Source organism: Pristiophorus japonicus, chromosome 20 (assembly GCF_044704955.1).
Source record: "Pristiophorus japonicus isolate sPriJap1 chromosome 20, sPriJap1.hap1, whole genome shotgun sequence".
NCBI lineage: Eukaryota > Metazoa > Chordata > Chondrichthyes > Pristiophoridae > Pristiophorus > Pristiophorus japonicus.
Window position 1 is genome coordinate 14,907,737 of NC_091996.1, and position 19,290 is coordinate 14,927,026.

At 49.6% G+C, this 19,290-nt stretch overlaps 1 protein-coding gene across 4 annotated transcripts in view; it reads left to right on the top strand.

Annotated features, from left to right (window-relative positions):
- Positions 1-19,290, top strand: part of LOC139233174 (adenylate kinase isoenzyme 1-like) — a 220,494-nt gene that overhangs the window by 178,689 nt on the left and 22,515 nt on the right. For 3 of the 4 annotated variants that reach the window (XM_070863777.1, XM_070863778.1, XM_070863781.1), the window contains 3 exons: positions 10,303-10,338; positions 16,886-17,049; positions 18,991-19,107. In XM_070863777.1, coding sequence (XP_070719878.1) covers positions 10,303-10,338; positions 16,886-17,049; positions 18,991-19,107 — 317 coding nt within the window. Of the gene's footprint in view, positions 1-9,606; positions 9,731-10,302; positions 10,339-16,885; positions 17,050-18,990; positions 19,108-19,290 lie in introns of those variants that run through there. The other variant, XM_070863780.1, reaches the window with a different exon arrangement.

The following is a 19,290-nucleotide window of genomic DNA, read 5'->3' on the forward strand; positions in this document are numbered from 1 at the left end:
GACATCCCCACTGACACCTGGGAGTCCCTGGCCAAAGTTCGCCCTAAGTGGAGGAAGTGCATCCGGGAGGGCGCTGAGCACCTCGAGTCTCATCGCTGAGAGCATGCAGAAATCAAGCGCAGGCAGCGGAAAGAGCGTCCGGCAAACCAGTCCCACCCATCCTTTCCCTCAACGACTATCTGCCCCACCTGTGACAGGGACTGTGGCTCTCGTATTGGACTGTTCAGCCACCTAAGGACTCATTTTTAAGAGTGGAAGCAAGTCTTCCTCGATTCCGAGGGGCTGCCTGTGATGACCTCACCCCACCTGAAAGTGCGGACCCTGGCTGCCATACGATTTTCGAGAATGATTCCAGGGATGAGGGACTTCAGTTACGTTGATAGACTGGAGAAGCTGGGCTTGTTCTTTTGGTGAAGAGAAGGATGAGAGGAGACTTTATAGAGGTGTTCAAAATCACGGGGGTGGGGGGGGGGGGAAGCGGGTGGGGGCTGGACAGGGCAGATAGAGAGAAACTGTTCCCATTGGCGGAAGGGTCGAGAACCAGAGGACACAGGTTTAAGGTGATTGGCAAAAGGACCAAAGGCGACGTAAGAAATAACTTTTTTTACGCAGCGAGTGGTTAGGATCTGGAATGCACGGCCTGAAAGGGTGGTGGAGGCAGAATTAATCGTGGCTTTCAAAAGGGAGTCGGATAAGTGCCTGAAGAAAAATAACTGCAGGGTTATGGGGGAAGGGCGGGGGGGAGTGGGAGTCGCTGGGGAGTCGGAATGGGGTGGACGGGCTGAATGGCCACCTGCCATGCTGTGACCATTCTATGGTTCCATACAGTTACAGGGGCACTCACCGTCCCCCAGTACTGCACCTCGTTGCCCATTCATCATGTGCGAGCCTTGGGACAGCAAGGGTTCGGTCAGGGCAGTAGCACAGAATGGACAGTAGCTCCCTCATCGACAGCCTGTTGCACCTCCCCGCCCGATGACGTCAGTGGGCAGGGCGTCATAACGGGAGTCCGATACAGCAACAACAAATTGGATTTGTATAGCGCCTTTAACGCAGTATCATACCGCCCACGATGAATTTCTACCCCGGCAGGCTATTTGAGCATGAAGGGCAGCACACTCCTGTCCAATCTGATCGGCAGCAACGGTTCCCGAGGGGGCACTGTCTCGCAGGGGTCCCTGGTTGTGAGTTTGGATCCCCGAGCCGATTGAATTTTTTTTTTAAACGCGAGAAAACAAGCATTCAGAGGATGTGGGCGTCACTGGGAATTCATTCACTCTTTGGAATTCAGAAGAATGAGAGGTGATCTTAATGAAACGTGTAAGATTATGAGGGGGCTTGACAAGGTGGATGCAGAGAGGATGTTTCCACTGATAGGGGAAACTAGAACTAGGGTTGTAAATCTATGAAATTCGCTGCCTCAGAGAGTTGTGGAAGCCGGGACATTGAATAAATTTAAGACAGAGATAGACAGTTTCTTAACCGATAAGGGAATAAGGGGTTATGGGGAGCGGGCAGGGAAGTGGACCTGAGTCCATGATCAGATCAGCCAAGATCGTGTAAAAATGGCGGAGCAGGCTCGAGGGGCCGTATGGCCTACTCCTGCTCCTATTTCTTATGTCTTATGAAAGCCAGCAGTTATTGCCCGTTCCTAATTGCCCCGTGCGAAAGTGGCGGTGAGCCGCCACATTGACAACTGAGTGGCTCGCGAGACCTATCAGAGGGCCATTGCTGTGGGTCTGGCGTCACATGCAGGCCAGACTGGGTAATGACAGCAGATTTCCTACCCTAAAGCACATCAAAAGAAAGACTTGCATTTATATAGCGCCTTTCACAACCACCGGACGTCTCAAAGTGCTTTGCAGCCAATGAAGTACATTTGGAGTGTGGTCACTGTTGTAATGTGGGAAATGCGGCAGCCAATATTGCGCACAGCAAGGTCCCACAAACAAGTGACAATGACCAGGTAATCTGAGTTTTTTTGTTATGTTGATTGGGGGATAAATATTGGCCCAGGACACTGGGCATAACTCATAAGAACATAAGAACATAAGAATTAGGAACAGGAGTAGGCCATCTAGCCCCTCGAGTCTGCTCCGCCATTCAACAAGATCATGGCTGATCTGGCCGTGGACTCAGCTCTACTTACCTGCCTGCTCCCCATAACCCTTAATTCCCTTATTGGTTAAAAATCTATCGATCTGTGATTTGAATATATTCAATGAGCTAGCCTCAACTGCTTCCTTGGGCAGAGAATCCCACAGATTCACAACCCTCTGGGAGAAGAAATTCCTTCTCAACTCGGTTTTAAATTGTCTCTCCTGTATTTTGAGGCTGTGCCCCCTAGTTCTAGTCTCCCCAATCAGTGGAAACAACCTCTCTGCCTCTATCTTGTCTATCCCTTTTGTTATTTTAAATGTTTCTATAAGATCACCCCTCATCCTTCTGAACTCCAACGAGTAAAGACCCAGTTTACTCAATCTATCATCATAAGGTAACCCCCTCATCTCCGGAATCAGCCTAGTGAATCGTCTCTGTACCCCCTCCAAAGCTAGTATATCCTTCCTGAAGTAAGGTGACCAAAACTGCACGCAGTACTCCAGGTGCGCCTCACCAATACCCTGTACAGTTGCAGCAGGACTTCCCTGCTTTTGTACTCCATCCCTTTCGCAATGAAGGCCAACATTCCATTCGCCTTCCTGATTACCTGCTGCACCTGCAAACTAACTTTTTGGGATTCATGCACAAGGACCCCCAGGTCCCTCTGCATCACAGCATGTTGTAATTTCTCCCCATTCAAATAATATTCCCTTTTACTGTTTTTTTTCTCCAAGGTGGATGACCTCACATTTTCCGACATTGTATTCCATCTGCCAAACCTTAGCCCATCCGCTTAACCTATCTAACTCTCTTTGCAGCCTCTCTGTATCCTCTACACAACCCGCTTTCTCACTAATCTTTGTGTCATCTGCAAATTTTGTTACACTACACTCTGTCCCCTCTTCCAGGTCATCTATGTATATTGTAAACAGTTGTGGTCCCAGCACCGATCCCTGTGGCACACCACTAACCACTGATTTCCAACCCGAAAAGGACCCATTTATCCCGACTCTCTGCTTTCTGTTAGCCAGCCAACTCTCGATTCATGCTAATACATTTCCTCTGACTCCGCGTACCTTTATCTTCTGCAGTAACCTTTTGTGTGGCACCTTATCGAATGCCTTTTGGAAATCTAAATACACCACATCCATCGGTACACCTCTATCCACCATGCTCGTTATATCCTCAAAGAATTCCAGTAAATTAGTTAAACATGATTTCCCCTTCATGAATCCATGTTGCGTCTGCTTGATTGCACTATTCCTATCTAGATGTCCTGCTATTTCTTCCTTAATGATAGTTTCAAGCATTTTCCCCACTACAGATGTTAAACTAACCGGCCTATAGTTACCTGCCTTTTGTCTGCCCCCTTTTTTAAACAGAGGCGTTACATTAGCTGCTTTCCAATCTGATGGTACCTTCCCAGAGTCCAGAGAATTTTGGTAGATTATAACGAATGCATCTGCTATAACTTCCACGATCTCTTTTAATACCCTGTGATGCATTTCATCAGGACCAGGGGACTTGTCTACCTTGGGATCCATTAGCCTGTCCAGCACTACCCCCCTAGTGATAGTGATTGTCTCAAGGTCCTCCCTTCCCACATTCCCGTGACCAGCAATTTTTGGCATGGTTTTTGTGTCTTCCACTTTGAAGACCGAAGCAAAATAATTGTTGAAGGTCTCAGCCATTTCCACATTTCCCATTATTAAATCCCCCTTTCCCCCTTCTCATCTTCTAAGGGACCAACATTTACTTTGGTCACTTTCTTTTCCGTTTTATATATCGGTAAAAGCTTTTACTATATGTTTTTATGTTTTGTGCAAGTTTACTTTCGTAATCTATCTTTCCTTTCTTTATTGCTTTCTTAGTCATTCTTTGCTGTCGTTTAAAATTTTCCCAATCTTCTAGTTTCCCACTAACCTTGGCCACCTTATACGCATTGGTTATTAATTTGATACTCTCCTTTATTTCCTTGGTTATCCACGGCTGGTTACCCCTTCTCTTACCCTTCTTTTTCACTGGAATATATTTTTGTTGAGCACTATGAAAGAGCTCCTTAAAAGTCCTCCACTGTTCCTCAATTGTGCCACCGTTTAGTCTGTGTTCCCAGTCTACTTTAGCCAACTCTGCTCTCATCCCACTGTAGTCCCCTTTGTTTAAGCATAGTACGCTCGTTTGAGACACTACTTCCTCACCCTCAATCTGTATTACAAATTCAACCATACTGTGATCACTCATTCCGAGAGGATCTTTTATTAGGAGATCGTTTATTATTCTTGTCACATTACACAGGACCAGATCTAAGATAGCTTGCTCCCTTGTAGGTTCTGTAACATACTGTTCTAAGCAACAATCCCGTATGCATTCTATGAATTACTCCTCAAGGCTACCCCGTGCAATTTGATTTGACCAATCGATATGTAGGTTAAAATCCCCCATGATTACTGCCGTTCCTTTTTCACATGCCTCCATTATTCCCTTGATTATTGTCCGCCCCACCGTGAAGTTATTATTTGGGGGCCTATAAACTATGCCCACCAGTGACTTTTTCCCCTTACTATCTCTAATCTCCACCCACAGTGATTCAACATTTTGTTCATTAGAGCCAATATCGTCTCTCACAACTGCCCTGATATCATCCTTTATTAACAGAGCTACCCCACCTCCTTTCCTTTCTTGTCTATCTTTCCGAATTGTCAGATACCCCTGTATGTTTAATTCCCAGTCTTGGCCACCCTGCAACCACGTTTCTCATTTGTGCCGTCAACTCATTTACTTTGTTTCAAATGCTGCATGCGTTTAGGTAAAGTATTTTAATACTAGTTTTTAAACCATGATTTTTAGTTTTGACCCCTCCTACAGCCCCTTTATATTCATACATATTGTCCCTTCCTATCACCTTGTGGTTTACACTTACCCCAGTGCTACTCTGCTCTGTTGCCTCCTGCCTTTTGCATCCTTTCTTGGGGTTCTGTTCATCTGAGCCCTCACCCACTCTAACTAGCTCAGAGCCCTCTCCTGGGTTCCCATCCCCCTGCCAAGCTAGTTTAAAGCCCTCCCAACCGTACTATCAAAACCACCCGCGAGAACATTGGTCCCGCCTCTGTTGAGGTGTAACCTGTCCGACTTGTACAGGTCCCACCTACCCCAGAAGCAGTCCCAATTGTTCAGGAAAACTAAAGCCCTCCCTCCTACACCAATGCCCCAGCCACGTATTTATCTGACTAGCCTTCCTATTTCTACCCTCACTAGTACGTGGCAATGGCAGTAATCCCGAGATTACCACCTTTGAGGTCCTGGCTTTCAATCTTACTCCTAGCTCCCTAAACTCAGGTTTCAGGACCTCACCCCTCTTTCTACCTATGTCGTTGTACCAATGTGGACCACAACCACTGGCTGTTCCCCTTCCCTCCCCAGAATGTCCTGCAGTCGCTCAGTGACATCATTGACCCTTGCACCAGGGAGGCAGCATACCATCCTGATGTCACTTTTGCTGCCGCAGAAGCGCCTATCTGCTCCCCTAACTATTGAATCTTCTATCACTATAGCCCTTCCCCCACCCCCCCCCCCCCCCGCTGTGCAGCTGAGCCACTTGGCCACTTGGTGCTGTGGACTTGGCCCTGGCTGCACTCCCCAGAGGAATCACCGCCCTCGCCAGTAGTCAGAATAGATTACCGGTTGGAGAGCGGGATAGCCTCAGGGGACTCCTGCATTACCTGCCTCGCCATACTCTTGTGTGCGATGGTCACCCATTCCCTATCCTCCTGTACCCTTTTAATCTATGGGGTGACCAACGCCTGAAACGAGCTATCCACGTACCTCTCGTTCTCTCGGATGCTCCTCTGTGCCTCCAGTCCTCGCTCAAGCTCCGAGACTCGGCGCTCGAGTTGGAGGAGCTGGAGACACTTCCTGCACATGTGGTCATCCCCGTTGCGGGAAGCATCCGGGAATTCCCACATGGCACAGGTGTTGCATTCCGTTTGAACGAGCTGCCCTGCCATCCCACTAGTTGCCCTTAAATTACCCAGCAAAAACACTGACTCCCGCTACACACACTAAACAGCTATTTAGTAATTTATCCTCTTATCTATTAGAACACAAAATCAAAGAGATATACTCACCAGCCGATCAGCCAACCACTTACCAGCTTGGCTGTGACGTCACTTTTTGATTTCTTGTCCCTCCTCCCCGCACTGCTCGCTCACCGACTGCCGCTGGGCCTTTGTAGGCCGCTGACGCCGGACTGCCGCTGGGCCTTTGTAGGCCGCTGACCCCGGACTGCCGCTGGGCCTTTGTAGGCCGCTGACCCCGGACTGCCGCTGGGCCTTTGTAGGCCGCTGACCCCGGACTGCCGCTGGGCCTTTGTAGGCCGCTGACCCCGGACTGCCGCTGGGCCTTTGTAGGCCGCTGACCCCGGACTGCCGCTGGGCCTTTGTAGGCCGCTGACCCCGGACTGCCGCTGGGCCTTTGTAGGCCGCTGACTCCGGACTGCCGCTGGGCCTTTGTAGGCCGCTGACTCCGGACTGCCGCTGGGCCTTTGTAGGCCGCTGACTCCAGACTGCCGCTGGGCCTTTGTAGGCCGCTGACTCCAGACTGCCGCTGGGCCTTTGTAGGCCGCTGACTCCAGACTGCCGCTGGGCCTTTGTAGGCCGCTGAACCCGGACTGCCGCTGGGTCTTTGTAGGCCGCTGGCCCCGGACTGCCGCTGGGCCTTTGTAGGCCGCTGACTCCAGACTGCCGCTGGGCCTTTGTAGGCCGCTGACCCCAGACTGCCGCTGGGCCTTTGTAGGCCGCTGACTCCAGACTGCCGCTGGGTCTTTGTAGGCCGCTGACCCCAGACTGCCGGTGGGCCTTTGTAGGCCGCTGACTCCAGACTGCCGCTGGGCCTTTGTAGGCCGCTGACTCCAGACTGCCGCTGGGCCTTTGTAGGCCGCTGAGCCTTTGTAGGCCGCTGACCCCAGACTGCCGCTGGGCCTTTGTAGGCCGCTGACTCCAGACTGCCGCTGGGCCTTTGTAGGCCGCTGACTCCAGACTGCCGCTGGGCCTTTGTAGGCCGCTGACCCCGGACTGCCGCTGGGCCTTTGTAGGCCACTGACTCCAGACTGCCGCTGGGCCTTTGTAGGCCGCTGACTCCAGACTGCCGCTGGGCCTTTGTAGGCCGCTGACCCCGGACTGCCGCTGATGCTGCTCCTCCCCGCACTCTGACGTCACCTCTCGATTTCTCACCTCTCTATCTTTGTCTGCAACTGTTTGGGCTGGTCTCTGGGCCTCCGTCTCCTTATCAGCTGCTCTCGTGTCACGACACTGGGGATAACTCGCCCGCTCTTCTTCAAAATGGGATCTTTTACGCCCAGCTGAGGCCTCGGTTTAATGTCTCATCCCTCAGCACTGTACTGGAGGGTCAGCCTAGATTTATGCGTGTAAGTCTCTGGAGTGGGACTTGAACCCACTTCCTTCTGACTCTGAGGCAAGAGTGCTACCCACTGAGCCACAACTGTCAGCCAGAAGGGTTTTATCAACAATCCAGTCGTTACATGGTCACCATTGCTGATACTAGCTTTAAAAAAAATAATTTCCAGGTTTATTTAATTACCTGAATTTAAATTCCCCCAGCGGCCGTGGTGAGATTTGAACTCAGGTCTCCAGATCATTAGCTCAAGCCTCAGGATTACTATTAACATAACCTCTATGCTACCATTCCCGATAGCTCTCTGACCATTGGCCGCTGAGGCCATCTCCAACCCTTGCACTCAGACCAAGAAACTGAGCACAGACCAGGGATGGGACCAGGAGCCCTCTGTGTAACTCGGGCCCACACCAAGCAGCCTCTGATAGTAATAAAGCCTCTAGGGACACTAGCTCCATTCCTAGCCCTTATTGGCCATGTTGGAACAGGCGTCGCACAAGAGCTCAGGGGTAAACAATCTGTTTTAGTCCCTGGTGTCAGCTGTGGCTCAGTGGGTAGGCCCCGCTCCCCTTTTTGTCAGGAGGTTGTGGTTTATGTCCCACTCCAGCGACTTAAACACAAAAATCTAAGCCGACACTCCAGTGATAGTACTGAGGGAGCGCTGTACTGTCGGAGATGCCGTCTTTTGGATAGAGACGCTAATCTGAGGTCCCGTCTACTCTCTCAGGTGGACGTAAAAAATTCAGTTTTGAAGAAGTGCGGGCGAGTGTCATGACCAATAATTATCAATAAAAGTATAAAATTATAAACAAATCACATTGCTGTTTGTGGGAGCTTGCTTTGAGTTGACAAATATAGAAAGTAAACTACCAAAAATAACAACTTGTATTTATATAGTGTCTTTAATGTAGTTAAATGTCCCAAGGCGCTACACAGGAATGTTACAAAACAAAATTTGACACCAGGCCCCATAAATAGAAATTAGCGCAAGTGACCAGAAGCTTGGTCAAAGAGGTAGGTTTTAAGGAGCGTCTTGAAGGAAGAAGGAGAGGCGGAGAGGTTTAGGCAGGGAGTTCCAGAGCATCGGGCCCTGGCAACTGAAGGCACAGCCACCAAAGGTTGAGCGATTATAATCAGGGATGCTCAGGAGGGCAGAATTCGAGGAGCGCAGACATCTCAGGGGGGTTGTGGAGCTGGAGCAGATTACAGAGATAGGGAGGGGGCGAGGCCATGGAGGGATTTGAAATCAAGGATAAGAATTTTGAAATCGAGGTCTTGCTTTAGCGGGAGCCAATGTAGGTCAGTGAGCACAGGGGTGATGGGTCAGCGGGTCTTGGTGTGAGTTGGGACACACGGGGCAGCATTTAAAATGCCACGGCACTTGTTGAAGGAGTCCAGCGACACTTCCTGGAGTTCCGGCCAACTTTTCCCACCCCCCCCCCCCCCCCACATCCATCGGTTAACTTGATGTTGTTTGCGGGATCTTTCTATGCGCACCATGGTTGCTGTATTTGCTGACGACAAAACCGCCACGTGCACTTGGAGTGTGTGCAAAGAACTCTGGGACAGTTTGTCAGAGGTGCAACAGAGCACAACAGTGAGGCAAGCTGGGTTTTTTCCAGCATGTCAGGCCAGTCGCCAGGGGGTTAATGGGTTTCCAGTTGTTGTTAATGTGTTACTGGGTCAACCATTGCTGCTAAGTAAGGAAACAATGGGCTATTATAGGTTTGAGTGTCAAGAGATTTTAATGGTTAACCAGGCCAACTTGTTCTCGAGTCTGTGGTTCACTCCCTCCCTGACAGACAAAAATTATCCGACTTTCCCTTTTAACTTTAATGTTTTATTTTATTATCCTCTGGTACTACAAGAGAACCAGTGTGGATTATAATGAACTTAAATTATCCCCGTGCCCCCAAGATTTTTGCTCCCTCGTATTTTAAGATGGCGTTGAGGCAGAAATCAAAGTAGGCAATGGCATTCCAATACCTAACGGTTCAGCCTTGACTTCCGGCTAAATACCGAGACTAGCAACTGTAGCCATGGAAACGCATGATTCAACAGTGGCTGCTTACAGGCAAAACAGTTACACTGACTAAACAGAAGGGCTATGTACCGTCCCGCTCTCCCTCAGTAGGAGCAGCAGAAAAAAATAAAGGGTGAAATATGGGTGTCAACTGCTCCTCCAGCTCCTCGACCAAAGTGCAGAGCATCGCCGTGGCAGGTAGGCCGGGGGTGTGGGGAGGGGGGATGGCAGGACAGCCCGCGTTGGAAGGCCCAGCCAAATGTCTCAGTCAGAGAGGGCCACCTACTAGGCCGAGGGTAGCTTTCAGCTGGGTCCACTTTATTCCAGGCCTGGTCTGGTGGGTTTTCTCAGTTTAATTATGGTGGAGAGTCTCGAGCGGTTGGCATGCCTGAGGGACGATTAAATTACAGGCTTTACAGCCTTCCAAGAGGGGAAGTCACAAAGTTTACGACGGTGGAGGGGAAACGTTATGGTGGGACGTTACTTCAAACTAAACCGTCTGTGACTGTCGCAACAAGAGGACAAAGGTTTAAGAAGTGAGAGAGTAATTTAGGGACGGCGTGGGGAATTCTCTCCCCGCACAAGGGCGATCAACGCTTGAGGTGGACTTCCGGGTAGGGGACAGAGCAAGAATTGGGGCTGCGGTTTCTCGCGGAGGTCTGAGCTGGAAGGGATCTGTAAGTGGATTCCCGCACCGAGATCCAGCGTCTGAACCGAAGACCAGTTGTAATGGGCAAGTCTGACAGTCACTTTCTGTTTAACCCCCGCAGACAAACTGAAAGGATGCAAGATTATCTTTGTCGTCGGTGAGTACAGAGTTTATTTATGTCTCATAAATCGTTGTTTTAGTGTAAAGTTAACCCAGCTGACTTTCTCGGGGAAAGGCTTGTGATGAAGGGATTCCTCGCCCGAGCCACACACTGGGTGAGACTTTGGACAAGATGAGAAGGGAATTCAACCTGGTTGTTGAGGGAGGCGGTACCTTCATGTGACAAACGTTAGTAAACGCCACATGGGGTGGGGGGGGGGCGATACACTGCAATATGGGCGACACACCTCACTGAGTGTGACAGTGTGGCCCCTCCCTCACTGAGTGTGACACTGTGGCCCCTCCCTCACTGAGTGTGACACTGTGACCCCTCCCTCACTGAGTGTGACACTGTGACCCCTCCCTCACTGAATGTGACAGTGTGGCCCCTCCCTCACTGAGTGTGACAGTGTGGCCCCTCCCTCACTGAGTGTGACAGTGTGGCCCCTCCCTCACTGAGTGTGACAGTGTGGCCCCTCCCTCACTGAGTGTGACAGTGTGGCCCCTCCCTCACTGTATGTGACCCCTCCCTCACTGAGTGTGACAGTGTGCCCCCTCCCTCACTGAGTGTGACAGTGTGGCCCCTCCCTCACTGAGTGTGACACTGTGGCCCCTCCCTCACTGAGTGTGACAGTGTAGCCCCAGAAAGGCAGCACGCTCTGACAGTGCTGCACTCCCTCAGCACTGCACTGGAGTGTCAACCTACATTTTTGTGCTCGAATCCCTGGAGCGGGACTTGAACCCACAACCTTCTGACTCAGAGGCGGGAGTGCTGCCCACTGAGCCACAGCCGACACCAGCCTTGGGAGTGACACAGGCGGTCATTCAGATTTAGATTCTGATTTAAAATCTAGGGCTATGAGCATTGAATTCCGATCCCTCCACCAGCTTTCTGGGTTTGGAGTTTAATTGGAAACAACAGTAATATCATCATAGGCGGTCCCTCGAAATGAGGATGACTTGCTTCCACACCAAGAAAGGATGAGTTCACAGGACCTAATATTCCAGGTCCCGAACTACACCCTGAAGGGTGGAAGATGCCTGTGTGTGGATTTTTTTAATGTGTGGTGGCCGTTGTACACCAGCCTCCACACGGGGCTTGACAGAGCTAGGTCTTGGTCCAGTGGCAAGGGTTATCCAAGACGACTGGAGACCAGCTCTGCTGCACGGACCTAGTGCGCATGGACCTAGTGCGCACACATATCGCAGTGTGGGCTGGGCCCGTGCTGCCCCTGGGCCCTCGCCTCTTCTGGGCCCCGAACTCACACCTCTCCTGGGCCCCGATCACGTCCCTCTACAGTCTCTCGCCGCCCCTTCGCCCCGGCCTCGCTGCTCCTGCTGTATCTGCCCACGCTCCAATCACTGACCTGAACCTTGATGACGTCACTCTTGGCTGCCGTCGCCCTCCTGCACCAGCTCGTGCTGCTCCCTGAAATAGTACACCACCACGCTGCTCCCCAAGGCCTCTGCGCTGCTCCTTTTATGGCCCCGACCTGCCGCTGGTGTTCTCACACAGGCCGGGGCCTCCAGTAATGTAAAAGGATGGGGTTGGCAGATTCCATCTCCTAGTACGCAAGTCACAGACCTCTCCCTGTCTCCAGATTTTGGCCCTAATGGGTAAGCTGTGGCTCAATGGGTAGTGCAACTCGCTTCTGGGTCAGAACGGTCGAGGGTTCAAGTCCCACTCCAGGAACTTGAGCACATAAATCTAGGCTGCTGCTCCCAGTGCTGTGCTGAGGGAGTGCTGCACTGTCAGAGGTGCCGTCTTTTGGATGAGACGTTAAACCGAGGCCCCTCTCAGGAGGACGCAAAAGATCCCACGGCACTATTTCAAAGAAGAGCAGGGGTGTTATCCCCGGTGTTCAGGCCAATGTTTATCCCTCAATCAACATCACTAAAACAGATTATCTGGTCATTATCACATTGCTGTTTGTGGGAGCTTGCTGTGCGCAAATTGGCTGCCGTGTTTCCCACATTACAACAGTGCTTCACTCCAACTACACTCCAATAGTGCTTCATTGTCTATAAAGTGCTTTGAGATGTCTGATGGACGTGAAAGGCGCGATAGAAATGCAAGTCTTTCTATTCCTTTTCTGTAAGCCTCTTCCTTCTTTATTCCATTCCCTTCTCTATACAATAGTCGCTTGTTTCTAGTTCCACCTACACTGTCTCCCTCTGACAGTCCTGCCACCTACTGGTATCTATCACACTGTAACTATTTATCTTGATCTCTGCTCTCTGAGGTTTGTAAATCTGTGGAATTCGCTGCCTCAGAGAGCTGTGGAAGCTGGGACATTGAATAAATTTAAGACAGAAATAGACAGTTTCTTAAACGATAAGGGAATAAGGGGTTATGGGGAGCGGGCAGGGAAGTGGACCTGAGTCCATGATCGGATCAGCCATGATCTTATTAAATAGCGAAGTAGGCTCGAGGGGCCGTATGGCCTACTCCTGCTCCTATTCTTATGTTCTTATGTTTAGTTGCTGGGTCGGGTTCTGCTCAACAAATTTATTAAGCGAAAAAAGGTGACAATTGGCACACACGTGAAAAATGTATAAAATAAATATATGTTGGAAAGAAAGACTTACATTTATATAGCGCCTTTCACGACCTCAGGACATCCCAAAGCACTTTGCCGCCAATTAAGTACTTTTTTGAAATTGTGCTCCTGTTTGTAATGTGGGAAACGCAGCAAGCAATTTGCGCACAGCAAGCTCCCACACACAGCAGTGCGATAATGACCAGATAATCTGTTTTAGTGAACTCTCCTGCTCTTCTTCAAAATAGTGCCACGGGATCTTTTACGTGTACCTGAGAGAGCAGACGGGGCCTCGGATTAACAGCTCATCTGAGAGACAGCACCTCCAACAGAGCAGCGCTCCCTCAGCACTGCACTGGACAGTCAGTCTAGATTATGTGCTCAAGTTCTATGGATTGGGATTTGAACCCACAACCTTCTGACTCAGAGTCGAGAGTGCAACCCACTGAGTCACAGCTGACACTGTGAATGCAGAGCAGCCGTCCAGAGAATGGTGGAACACGGAAGTGTTTCTTTGTCTCTCAGGCTCTTTTGTGGTTGAATTTCCCTCAATTGACTCCCCTGAAGATCTCTGACTCCTTGCTGGGTCCAGTTCCACACGGAACCCACTGCTGCACCGTCCCTGTGGCATACTCTTCTTATGTATTAATTCTCGGGGATGTGGGCGACGTTGGCAAGGCCCGGCGTTTATTGCCCGTCCCTCGTTGCCCCGTGAGAGGATTGGTGACGGGCTGCATTCCGCGTGGTGAAGGTCTTCTCACAGCGCTGTTAAAGAGGGACTTCCAGGATTTTGACCCAGCAATGATGAAGGGAACGGCGATATTATCTCCAAGTGGTGTGCGGCCTGGAGAGGAACCTGGAGGTGGTGGAGAAGGTCAGCAGTCTTGTGTGAGCCTCAATAGTGAGTGTTGTCTGGCTATTCAACCATGGAGGCCATCACTGTCGGGCTTGATCCTGCTGTCGCGGAGAATGCCCCGTGCTAAAAGGTGCATGTGCGTGGTGCTATACATGGTGGAATAGCCCATTGTCGAGGCCTACAGATGAAGAAAGGCCACTAGGCGATGTTGAGGGCAGGAGTGCAGAAAATTGGATGGCGAAAATATATTTTTTTAAATGCCTTGTGTTTGCAATCATCTCAACATGTATCTGTGGCCAAAACACTGAAGTAGATTTGCAGTTCACCTTTATTACAAGAGGATTTGAGTGTAAGAGTAAAGACGTCTTACTGCAATTATATAGGGCCCTGGTGAGACCGCACCTGGAGTATTGTGTACAGTTTTGGTCTCCTTACCTAAGGAAGGATATACTTGCCATAGAGGGAGTGCGATGAAGGTTCACCAGACTGATTCCTGGGATAGGAGGGATTGTCCTATGAGGAGAGATTGAGTAGACTAGGCCTATACTCTCTAGAGTTTAGAAAAATGAGAGGTGATCTCATTGAAACATACAAAATTCTTACAGGGCTTGACAGGGTAGATGCGGGGAGGATGTTTCCTCTGGCTGGGGAGTCTAGAACCAGGGGGGTCACAGTCTCAGAATAAGGTGTCGGCCATTTAGGACTGAGATGAGGAGAAATTTCTTCACTCAGAGGGTGGTGAATCTTTGGAATTCTCTGCGCCAGAGGGCTGTGGAGACCCAGTCGTTGAGTATATTCAAGGCAGAGATCGATAGATTTTTGGATATTAAGGGAATCAAGGGATATGGAGATAGTGCAGGAAAGTGGAGTTGAGGTGGAAGATTAGTCATGATCGTATTAAGAACATAAGAAGTAGGAGCAGGAGTCGGCCATTCGGCCCCTCGAGCCTGCTCCACCATTCAATAAGATCATGGCTGATCTGATCATGGACCCAGCTCCACTTCCCTGCCCGCTCCCCATAATCCTTTATTAATTTATCGCTCAAATATCTGTCTATCTCTGCCTTAAATATATTCAATGACGTAGCCTCCAGAGAATTCCACAGGTTTACAACCCTCTGAGAGAAGAAATTCCTCCTCATCTCAGTTTTAAATCGGCGGTCCCTTATTCTATGTCCCCCAGTTTTAATTTCCCCTATGAGTGGAACTATCCTCTCTGCATCCACCTTGTCGAGCCCCCTCATTATCTTATAAGTTTCAATAAGATCACCTCTCATTCTTCTGAACTCCAATGAGTATAGGCCCAACCTACTCAACCTATTCTCATAAGTCAACCCCCTCATCTCCGGAATCAACCTAGTGAACCTTTTCTGAACAGCCTCCAATGCAAGTATATCCTTCCTTAAATACGGAGACCAAAACTGTACGCAGTACTCCAGGTGTGGCCTCACCAATACACTGTACAGTTGTAGCAGGACTTCTACTTCTACTTAAGGAAGTGGCCCTAGAAATAGTGGATGCATTGGTGATCATTTTCCAACAGTCTATCGACTCTGGATCAGTCCCTATGGACTGGAGGGTAGCTAATGTAACATCACTTTTTAAAAAGGGAGGGAGAGAGAAAACGAGTAATTATAGATCAGTTAGCCTGACATCAGTAGTGGGGAAAATGTTGGAATCAATTATTAAGGATGAAATAGCAGCACATTTGGAAAGCAGTGACAGAATCGGTCTAAGTCGGATTTATCAAAGGGAAATCATGCTTGACAAATCTTCTGGAATTTTTTGAGGATGTAACTAGTAGAGTGGACAAGGGAGAACCAGTGGATGTGGTGTATTTGGACTTTCAAAAGGCTTTTGACAAGGTCCCACACAAGAGATTGGTGTGCAAAATCAGAGCACATGGTATTGGGGGTAATGTACTGACATGGATAGAGAACTGGTTGGCAGAGAGTCGGGATAAACGGGTCCTTTTCAGAATGACAGGCAGTGACTAGTGGAGTGCCGCAGGGCTCAGTGCTGGGACCCCAGCTCTTTACGATATATATTAATGATTTAGATGAAGGAATTGAGTGTAGTATCTCCAAGTTTGCCGATGACACGAAACTGGGTGGCGGTGTGAGCTGTGAGGAGGACGCTAAGAGGCTGCAGGTTGACTTGGACGCGCTAGGTGAGTGGGCAAATGCATGGCAGATGCAGTATAATGTGGATAAATGTGAGATTATCCACTTTGGGGGCAAAAACACGAAGGCAGAATATTATCTGAATAGCGGCAGATTAGGAAAAGGGGAGGTGCAACGAGACCTGGGTGTCATGGTACATCAGTCACTGAAAGTGGGCATACAGGTACAGCAGGCGGTGAAGAAGGCAAATGGTATGTTGGCCTTCATAGCTAGGGGATTTGAGTATAGGAGCAGGGAGGTCTTACTGCAGTTGTACAGGGCCTTGGTGAGGCCGCACCTGGAATATTGTGTTCAGTTTTGTTCTCCTAATCTGAGGAAGGACGTTCTTGCTATTGAGGGAGTGCAGCGAAGGTTCACCAGACTGAATCCCAGGATGGCTGGTCTGACATATGAGGAGAGACTGGATCAACTGGGCCTTTATACACTGGAGTTTAGAAGGATGAGAGGGGATCTCATAGAATCGTATAAGATTCTGACGGGATTGGACAGGTTAGATGTGGGAAGAATGTTCCCGATGTTGGGGAAGTCCAGAACCAGGGGACACAGTCTTAGGATAAGGGGTAGGCCATTTAAGACTGAGGTGAGGAGAAACTTCTTCACTCAGAGAGTTGTTAACCTGTGGAATTCCCTGCCGCAGAGAGTTGTTGATGCCAGTTCATTGGATATATTCAAGAGGGAGTTAGATTTGGCCCTTATGGCTAAAGGGATCAAGGGGTATGGAGAGAAAGCAGGAAAGGGATAATGAGGGAATGATCAGCCATGATCTTATTGAATGGTGGTGCAGGCTCGAAGGGCCGAATGGCCTACTCCTGCACCTATTTTCTATGTTTCTATATTCTATCCCCCTTCCAATAAAGGCCATTTCCTGATTACTTGCTGTACCTACGTACTAACTTATTGAATGGCCTACTCCTGCTCCTAATTCTTGTGTTTTGGTAATGTGGTCTCTCGTTTCACCCCTGAATAGGTGGCCCGGGGTCCGGCAAAGGCACTCAGTGTGAGAAGGTCGTGCAGAAGTATGGTTACACTCACCTGTCCACCGGAGACCTGCTGCGGGAAGAAGTCAGCTCGGGGTCAGACAGAGGCAAGACGCTCCACGCAATCATGGAGAAGGGCGAGCTGGTGCCTCTGGTAAGTTCAACCGCAGTGAGAATCACCGGCTAAAATGTGCACCTCCCCAATCTTCCCTGGTGAGCAGCGCCCTCCAGTGTCGGCTCGGAGAATAACTTTCCGTTGTGGTTCAGAAAATTTCTTCCTGTCAGTCGGACAATCACAATGTCTACGAGTTTTAGTCAATGGCTGGTGAGGGGCTTATTTCCTTCACCTTCATTTCAGCTGGATGTATTTAAAAAAAAAAATGTATTTCTTCACAGGATGTGGAAAGGCCAGCATTTATTGCCCATCCCGAATTGCCCCTGATGTGGTGGTGGTGAGCCATTTTATACAACTGAGTGGCTCGCTGGCCCATTTCAGAGGACAGTTAAGAGCCAACCACATCGTTGTGGGTCTGGAGCCACATCGGCCAGACCAGGTAACGACGGCAGATTTCCTTCCCGAAAGGACATTAGTGAATCAAATTCCAGATTAAAAAAAATTAACTTTCCAGCTGTTGTAATGAGATTTGAACCTGTGTCCCTAGATCAGGCCTCAGGATTACTAGTCCAGTGACATAACCACTATGCTACTGTACCCTGATACCCAGGAACTACAACTCCATCTGTGTTGCTCTGTACATTAACTCCTTAAATACTTTGCCCAGCTGTCAAAGGTCTCAATCCATTCCCCGTTTCCCGAAGTGCGATAGTCGTCACTTTTGTACCTGGTGTAGAGAGAGCAGCTTCCGTTTCTCGCTGTGTCTGTCTTTGTCTGATTACGTTCCAGCACAGCAGGAGGCCATTCACCCATCGTGCCTGTGCTGGCTCTTTGAAAGAGCTACCCAATTAGCCCCACCCTCTCTTCTCTTTTTCCCTATTACACCCTGCGAGTTTCTCCCTTTCAAGTATTTATCCAATTACCTTTTGAAAGATATGATCGAATCTGGTTCCACCAGCCTTTCAGGCAGTACATTCCAGATCACAACTTGCTGTGTAAAAATAAATTCTCCTCTTCTCTCCCCCCCAGGCTTTTTTTTTGTGGCAGTTATCTTAAATCTGTGTGCTCTGGCTACTGAGCTCCTGTCAGTGAAAACAGTTTCTCCCCATCTATGTTAAAGGTGCTATAAAAATGCACATTGCTGTTGCAGTTGCCGTGTTATGGCTCTCTGGATAACTGTGCCTGCCATACACGAGATGACGGGACCATGCTGCTTTTATTTAGTCGTTCCTGGGATGTGGGCGTCGCTGGCAAGGCCCGGCATTTATTGCCCATCCCGAATTGCCCCTTGAGAAGGTGGTGGTGAGCCGCCTTCTTGAACCGCTGCAGTCCGTGTGGTGAAGGTGCTCCCACAGTGCTGTTAGGGAGGGAGTTCCGGGATATTGACCCAGCGACGATGAAGGAATGGCCGATATATTTCCAAGTCAGGATGGCGTGTGACTTGGAGGGGAATGTGGAGGTGGTGGTGTTCCCATGTGCCCTTGTCCTTCTAGGTGGTGGAGGCAGTTGAAGAAGCCTTGGCGAGTTGCTGCAGTGCATCTTGTAGAGGGTTCACACTGCAGCCAGGGGGCGCCGGTGGTGGAGGGTGTGGATGTTGAAGGTGGTGGATGCAGTGCCAATCAAGCTCTGTCCACCTTGCTACATATTTCAGTTCTGCTGTAGATATTCTCTCAACGCAGGAGTGTGCCCATCCTGCCCAGTGGGAGCGGAGGAAAATTTAACACATTTCAACATAACCTCTCCAAGCTCCCTCCTCATAAACTTAAAAATCATCTCAGCCCAAGAGACGAAATGTTCTTCTGTCACAGTGTTACAACGCATGTTATCCTGTCGATAACTTCAGTTTTACCTGGGGGTTTTAGGTGGTGGCACTCTCTCTTGGTGTCGCTTGTATGGATTGTGGAGTAAGTAGCAATGCATTTTTTTCAATCCCCTGTTACTGCACATTGATCATCCTCTGTACCTGCCTCCTTTCTTCAGGAAACCGTGCTGGATATGCTGAGGGACGCCATGATCGCCAAGGCAGGCATCTCAAAGGGCTACTTGATCGATGGCTACCCCCGGGAGGTGAAGCAGGGAGAGGAATTTGAGAAGAAGGTACGGGGTTTGTAGCGTGGGCGAAGGGGTGGTGTGCGTTCGAGGCAGACCTCTTGGAACACTGTCTGATTCTTCCCTGAACCCAAATGATCCCACGGCCACTATTTCGAAGACGAGCAGGGGAATTATCCCCGGTGTCCTCGGCCAATATTTATCCCTCAACCAACATCACTAAAAACAGAT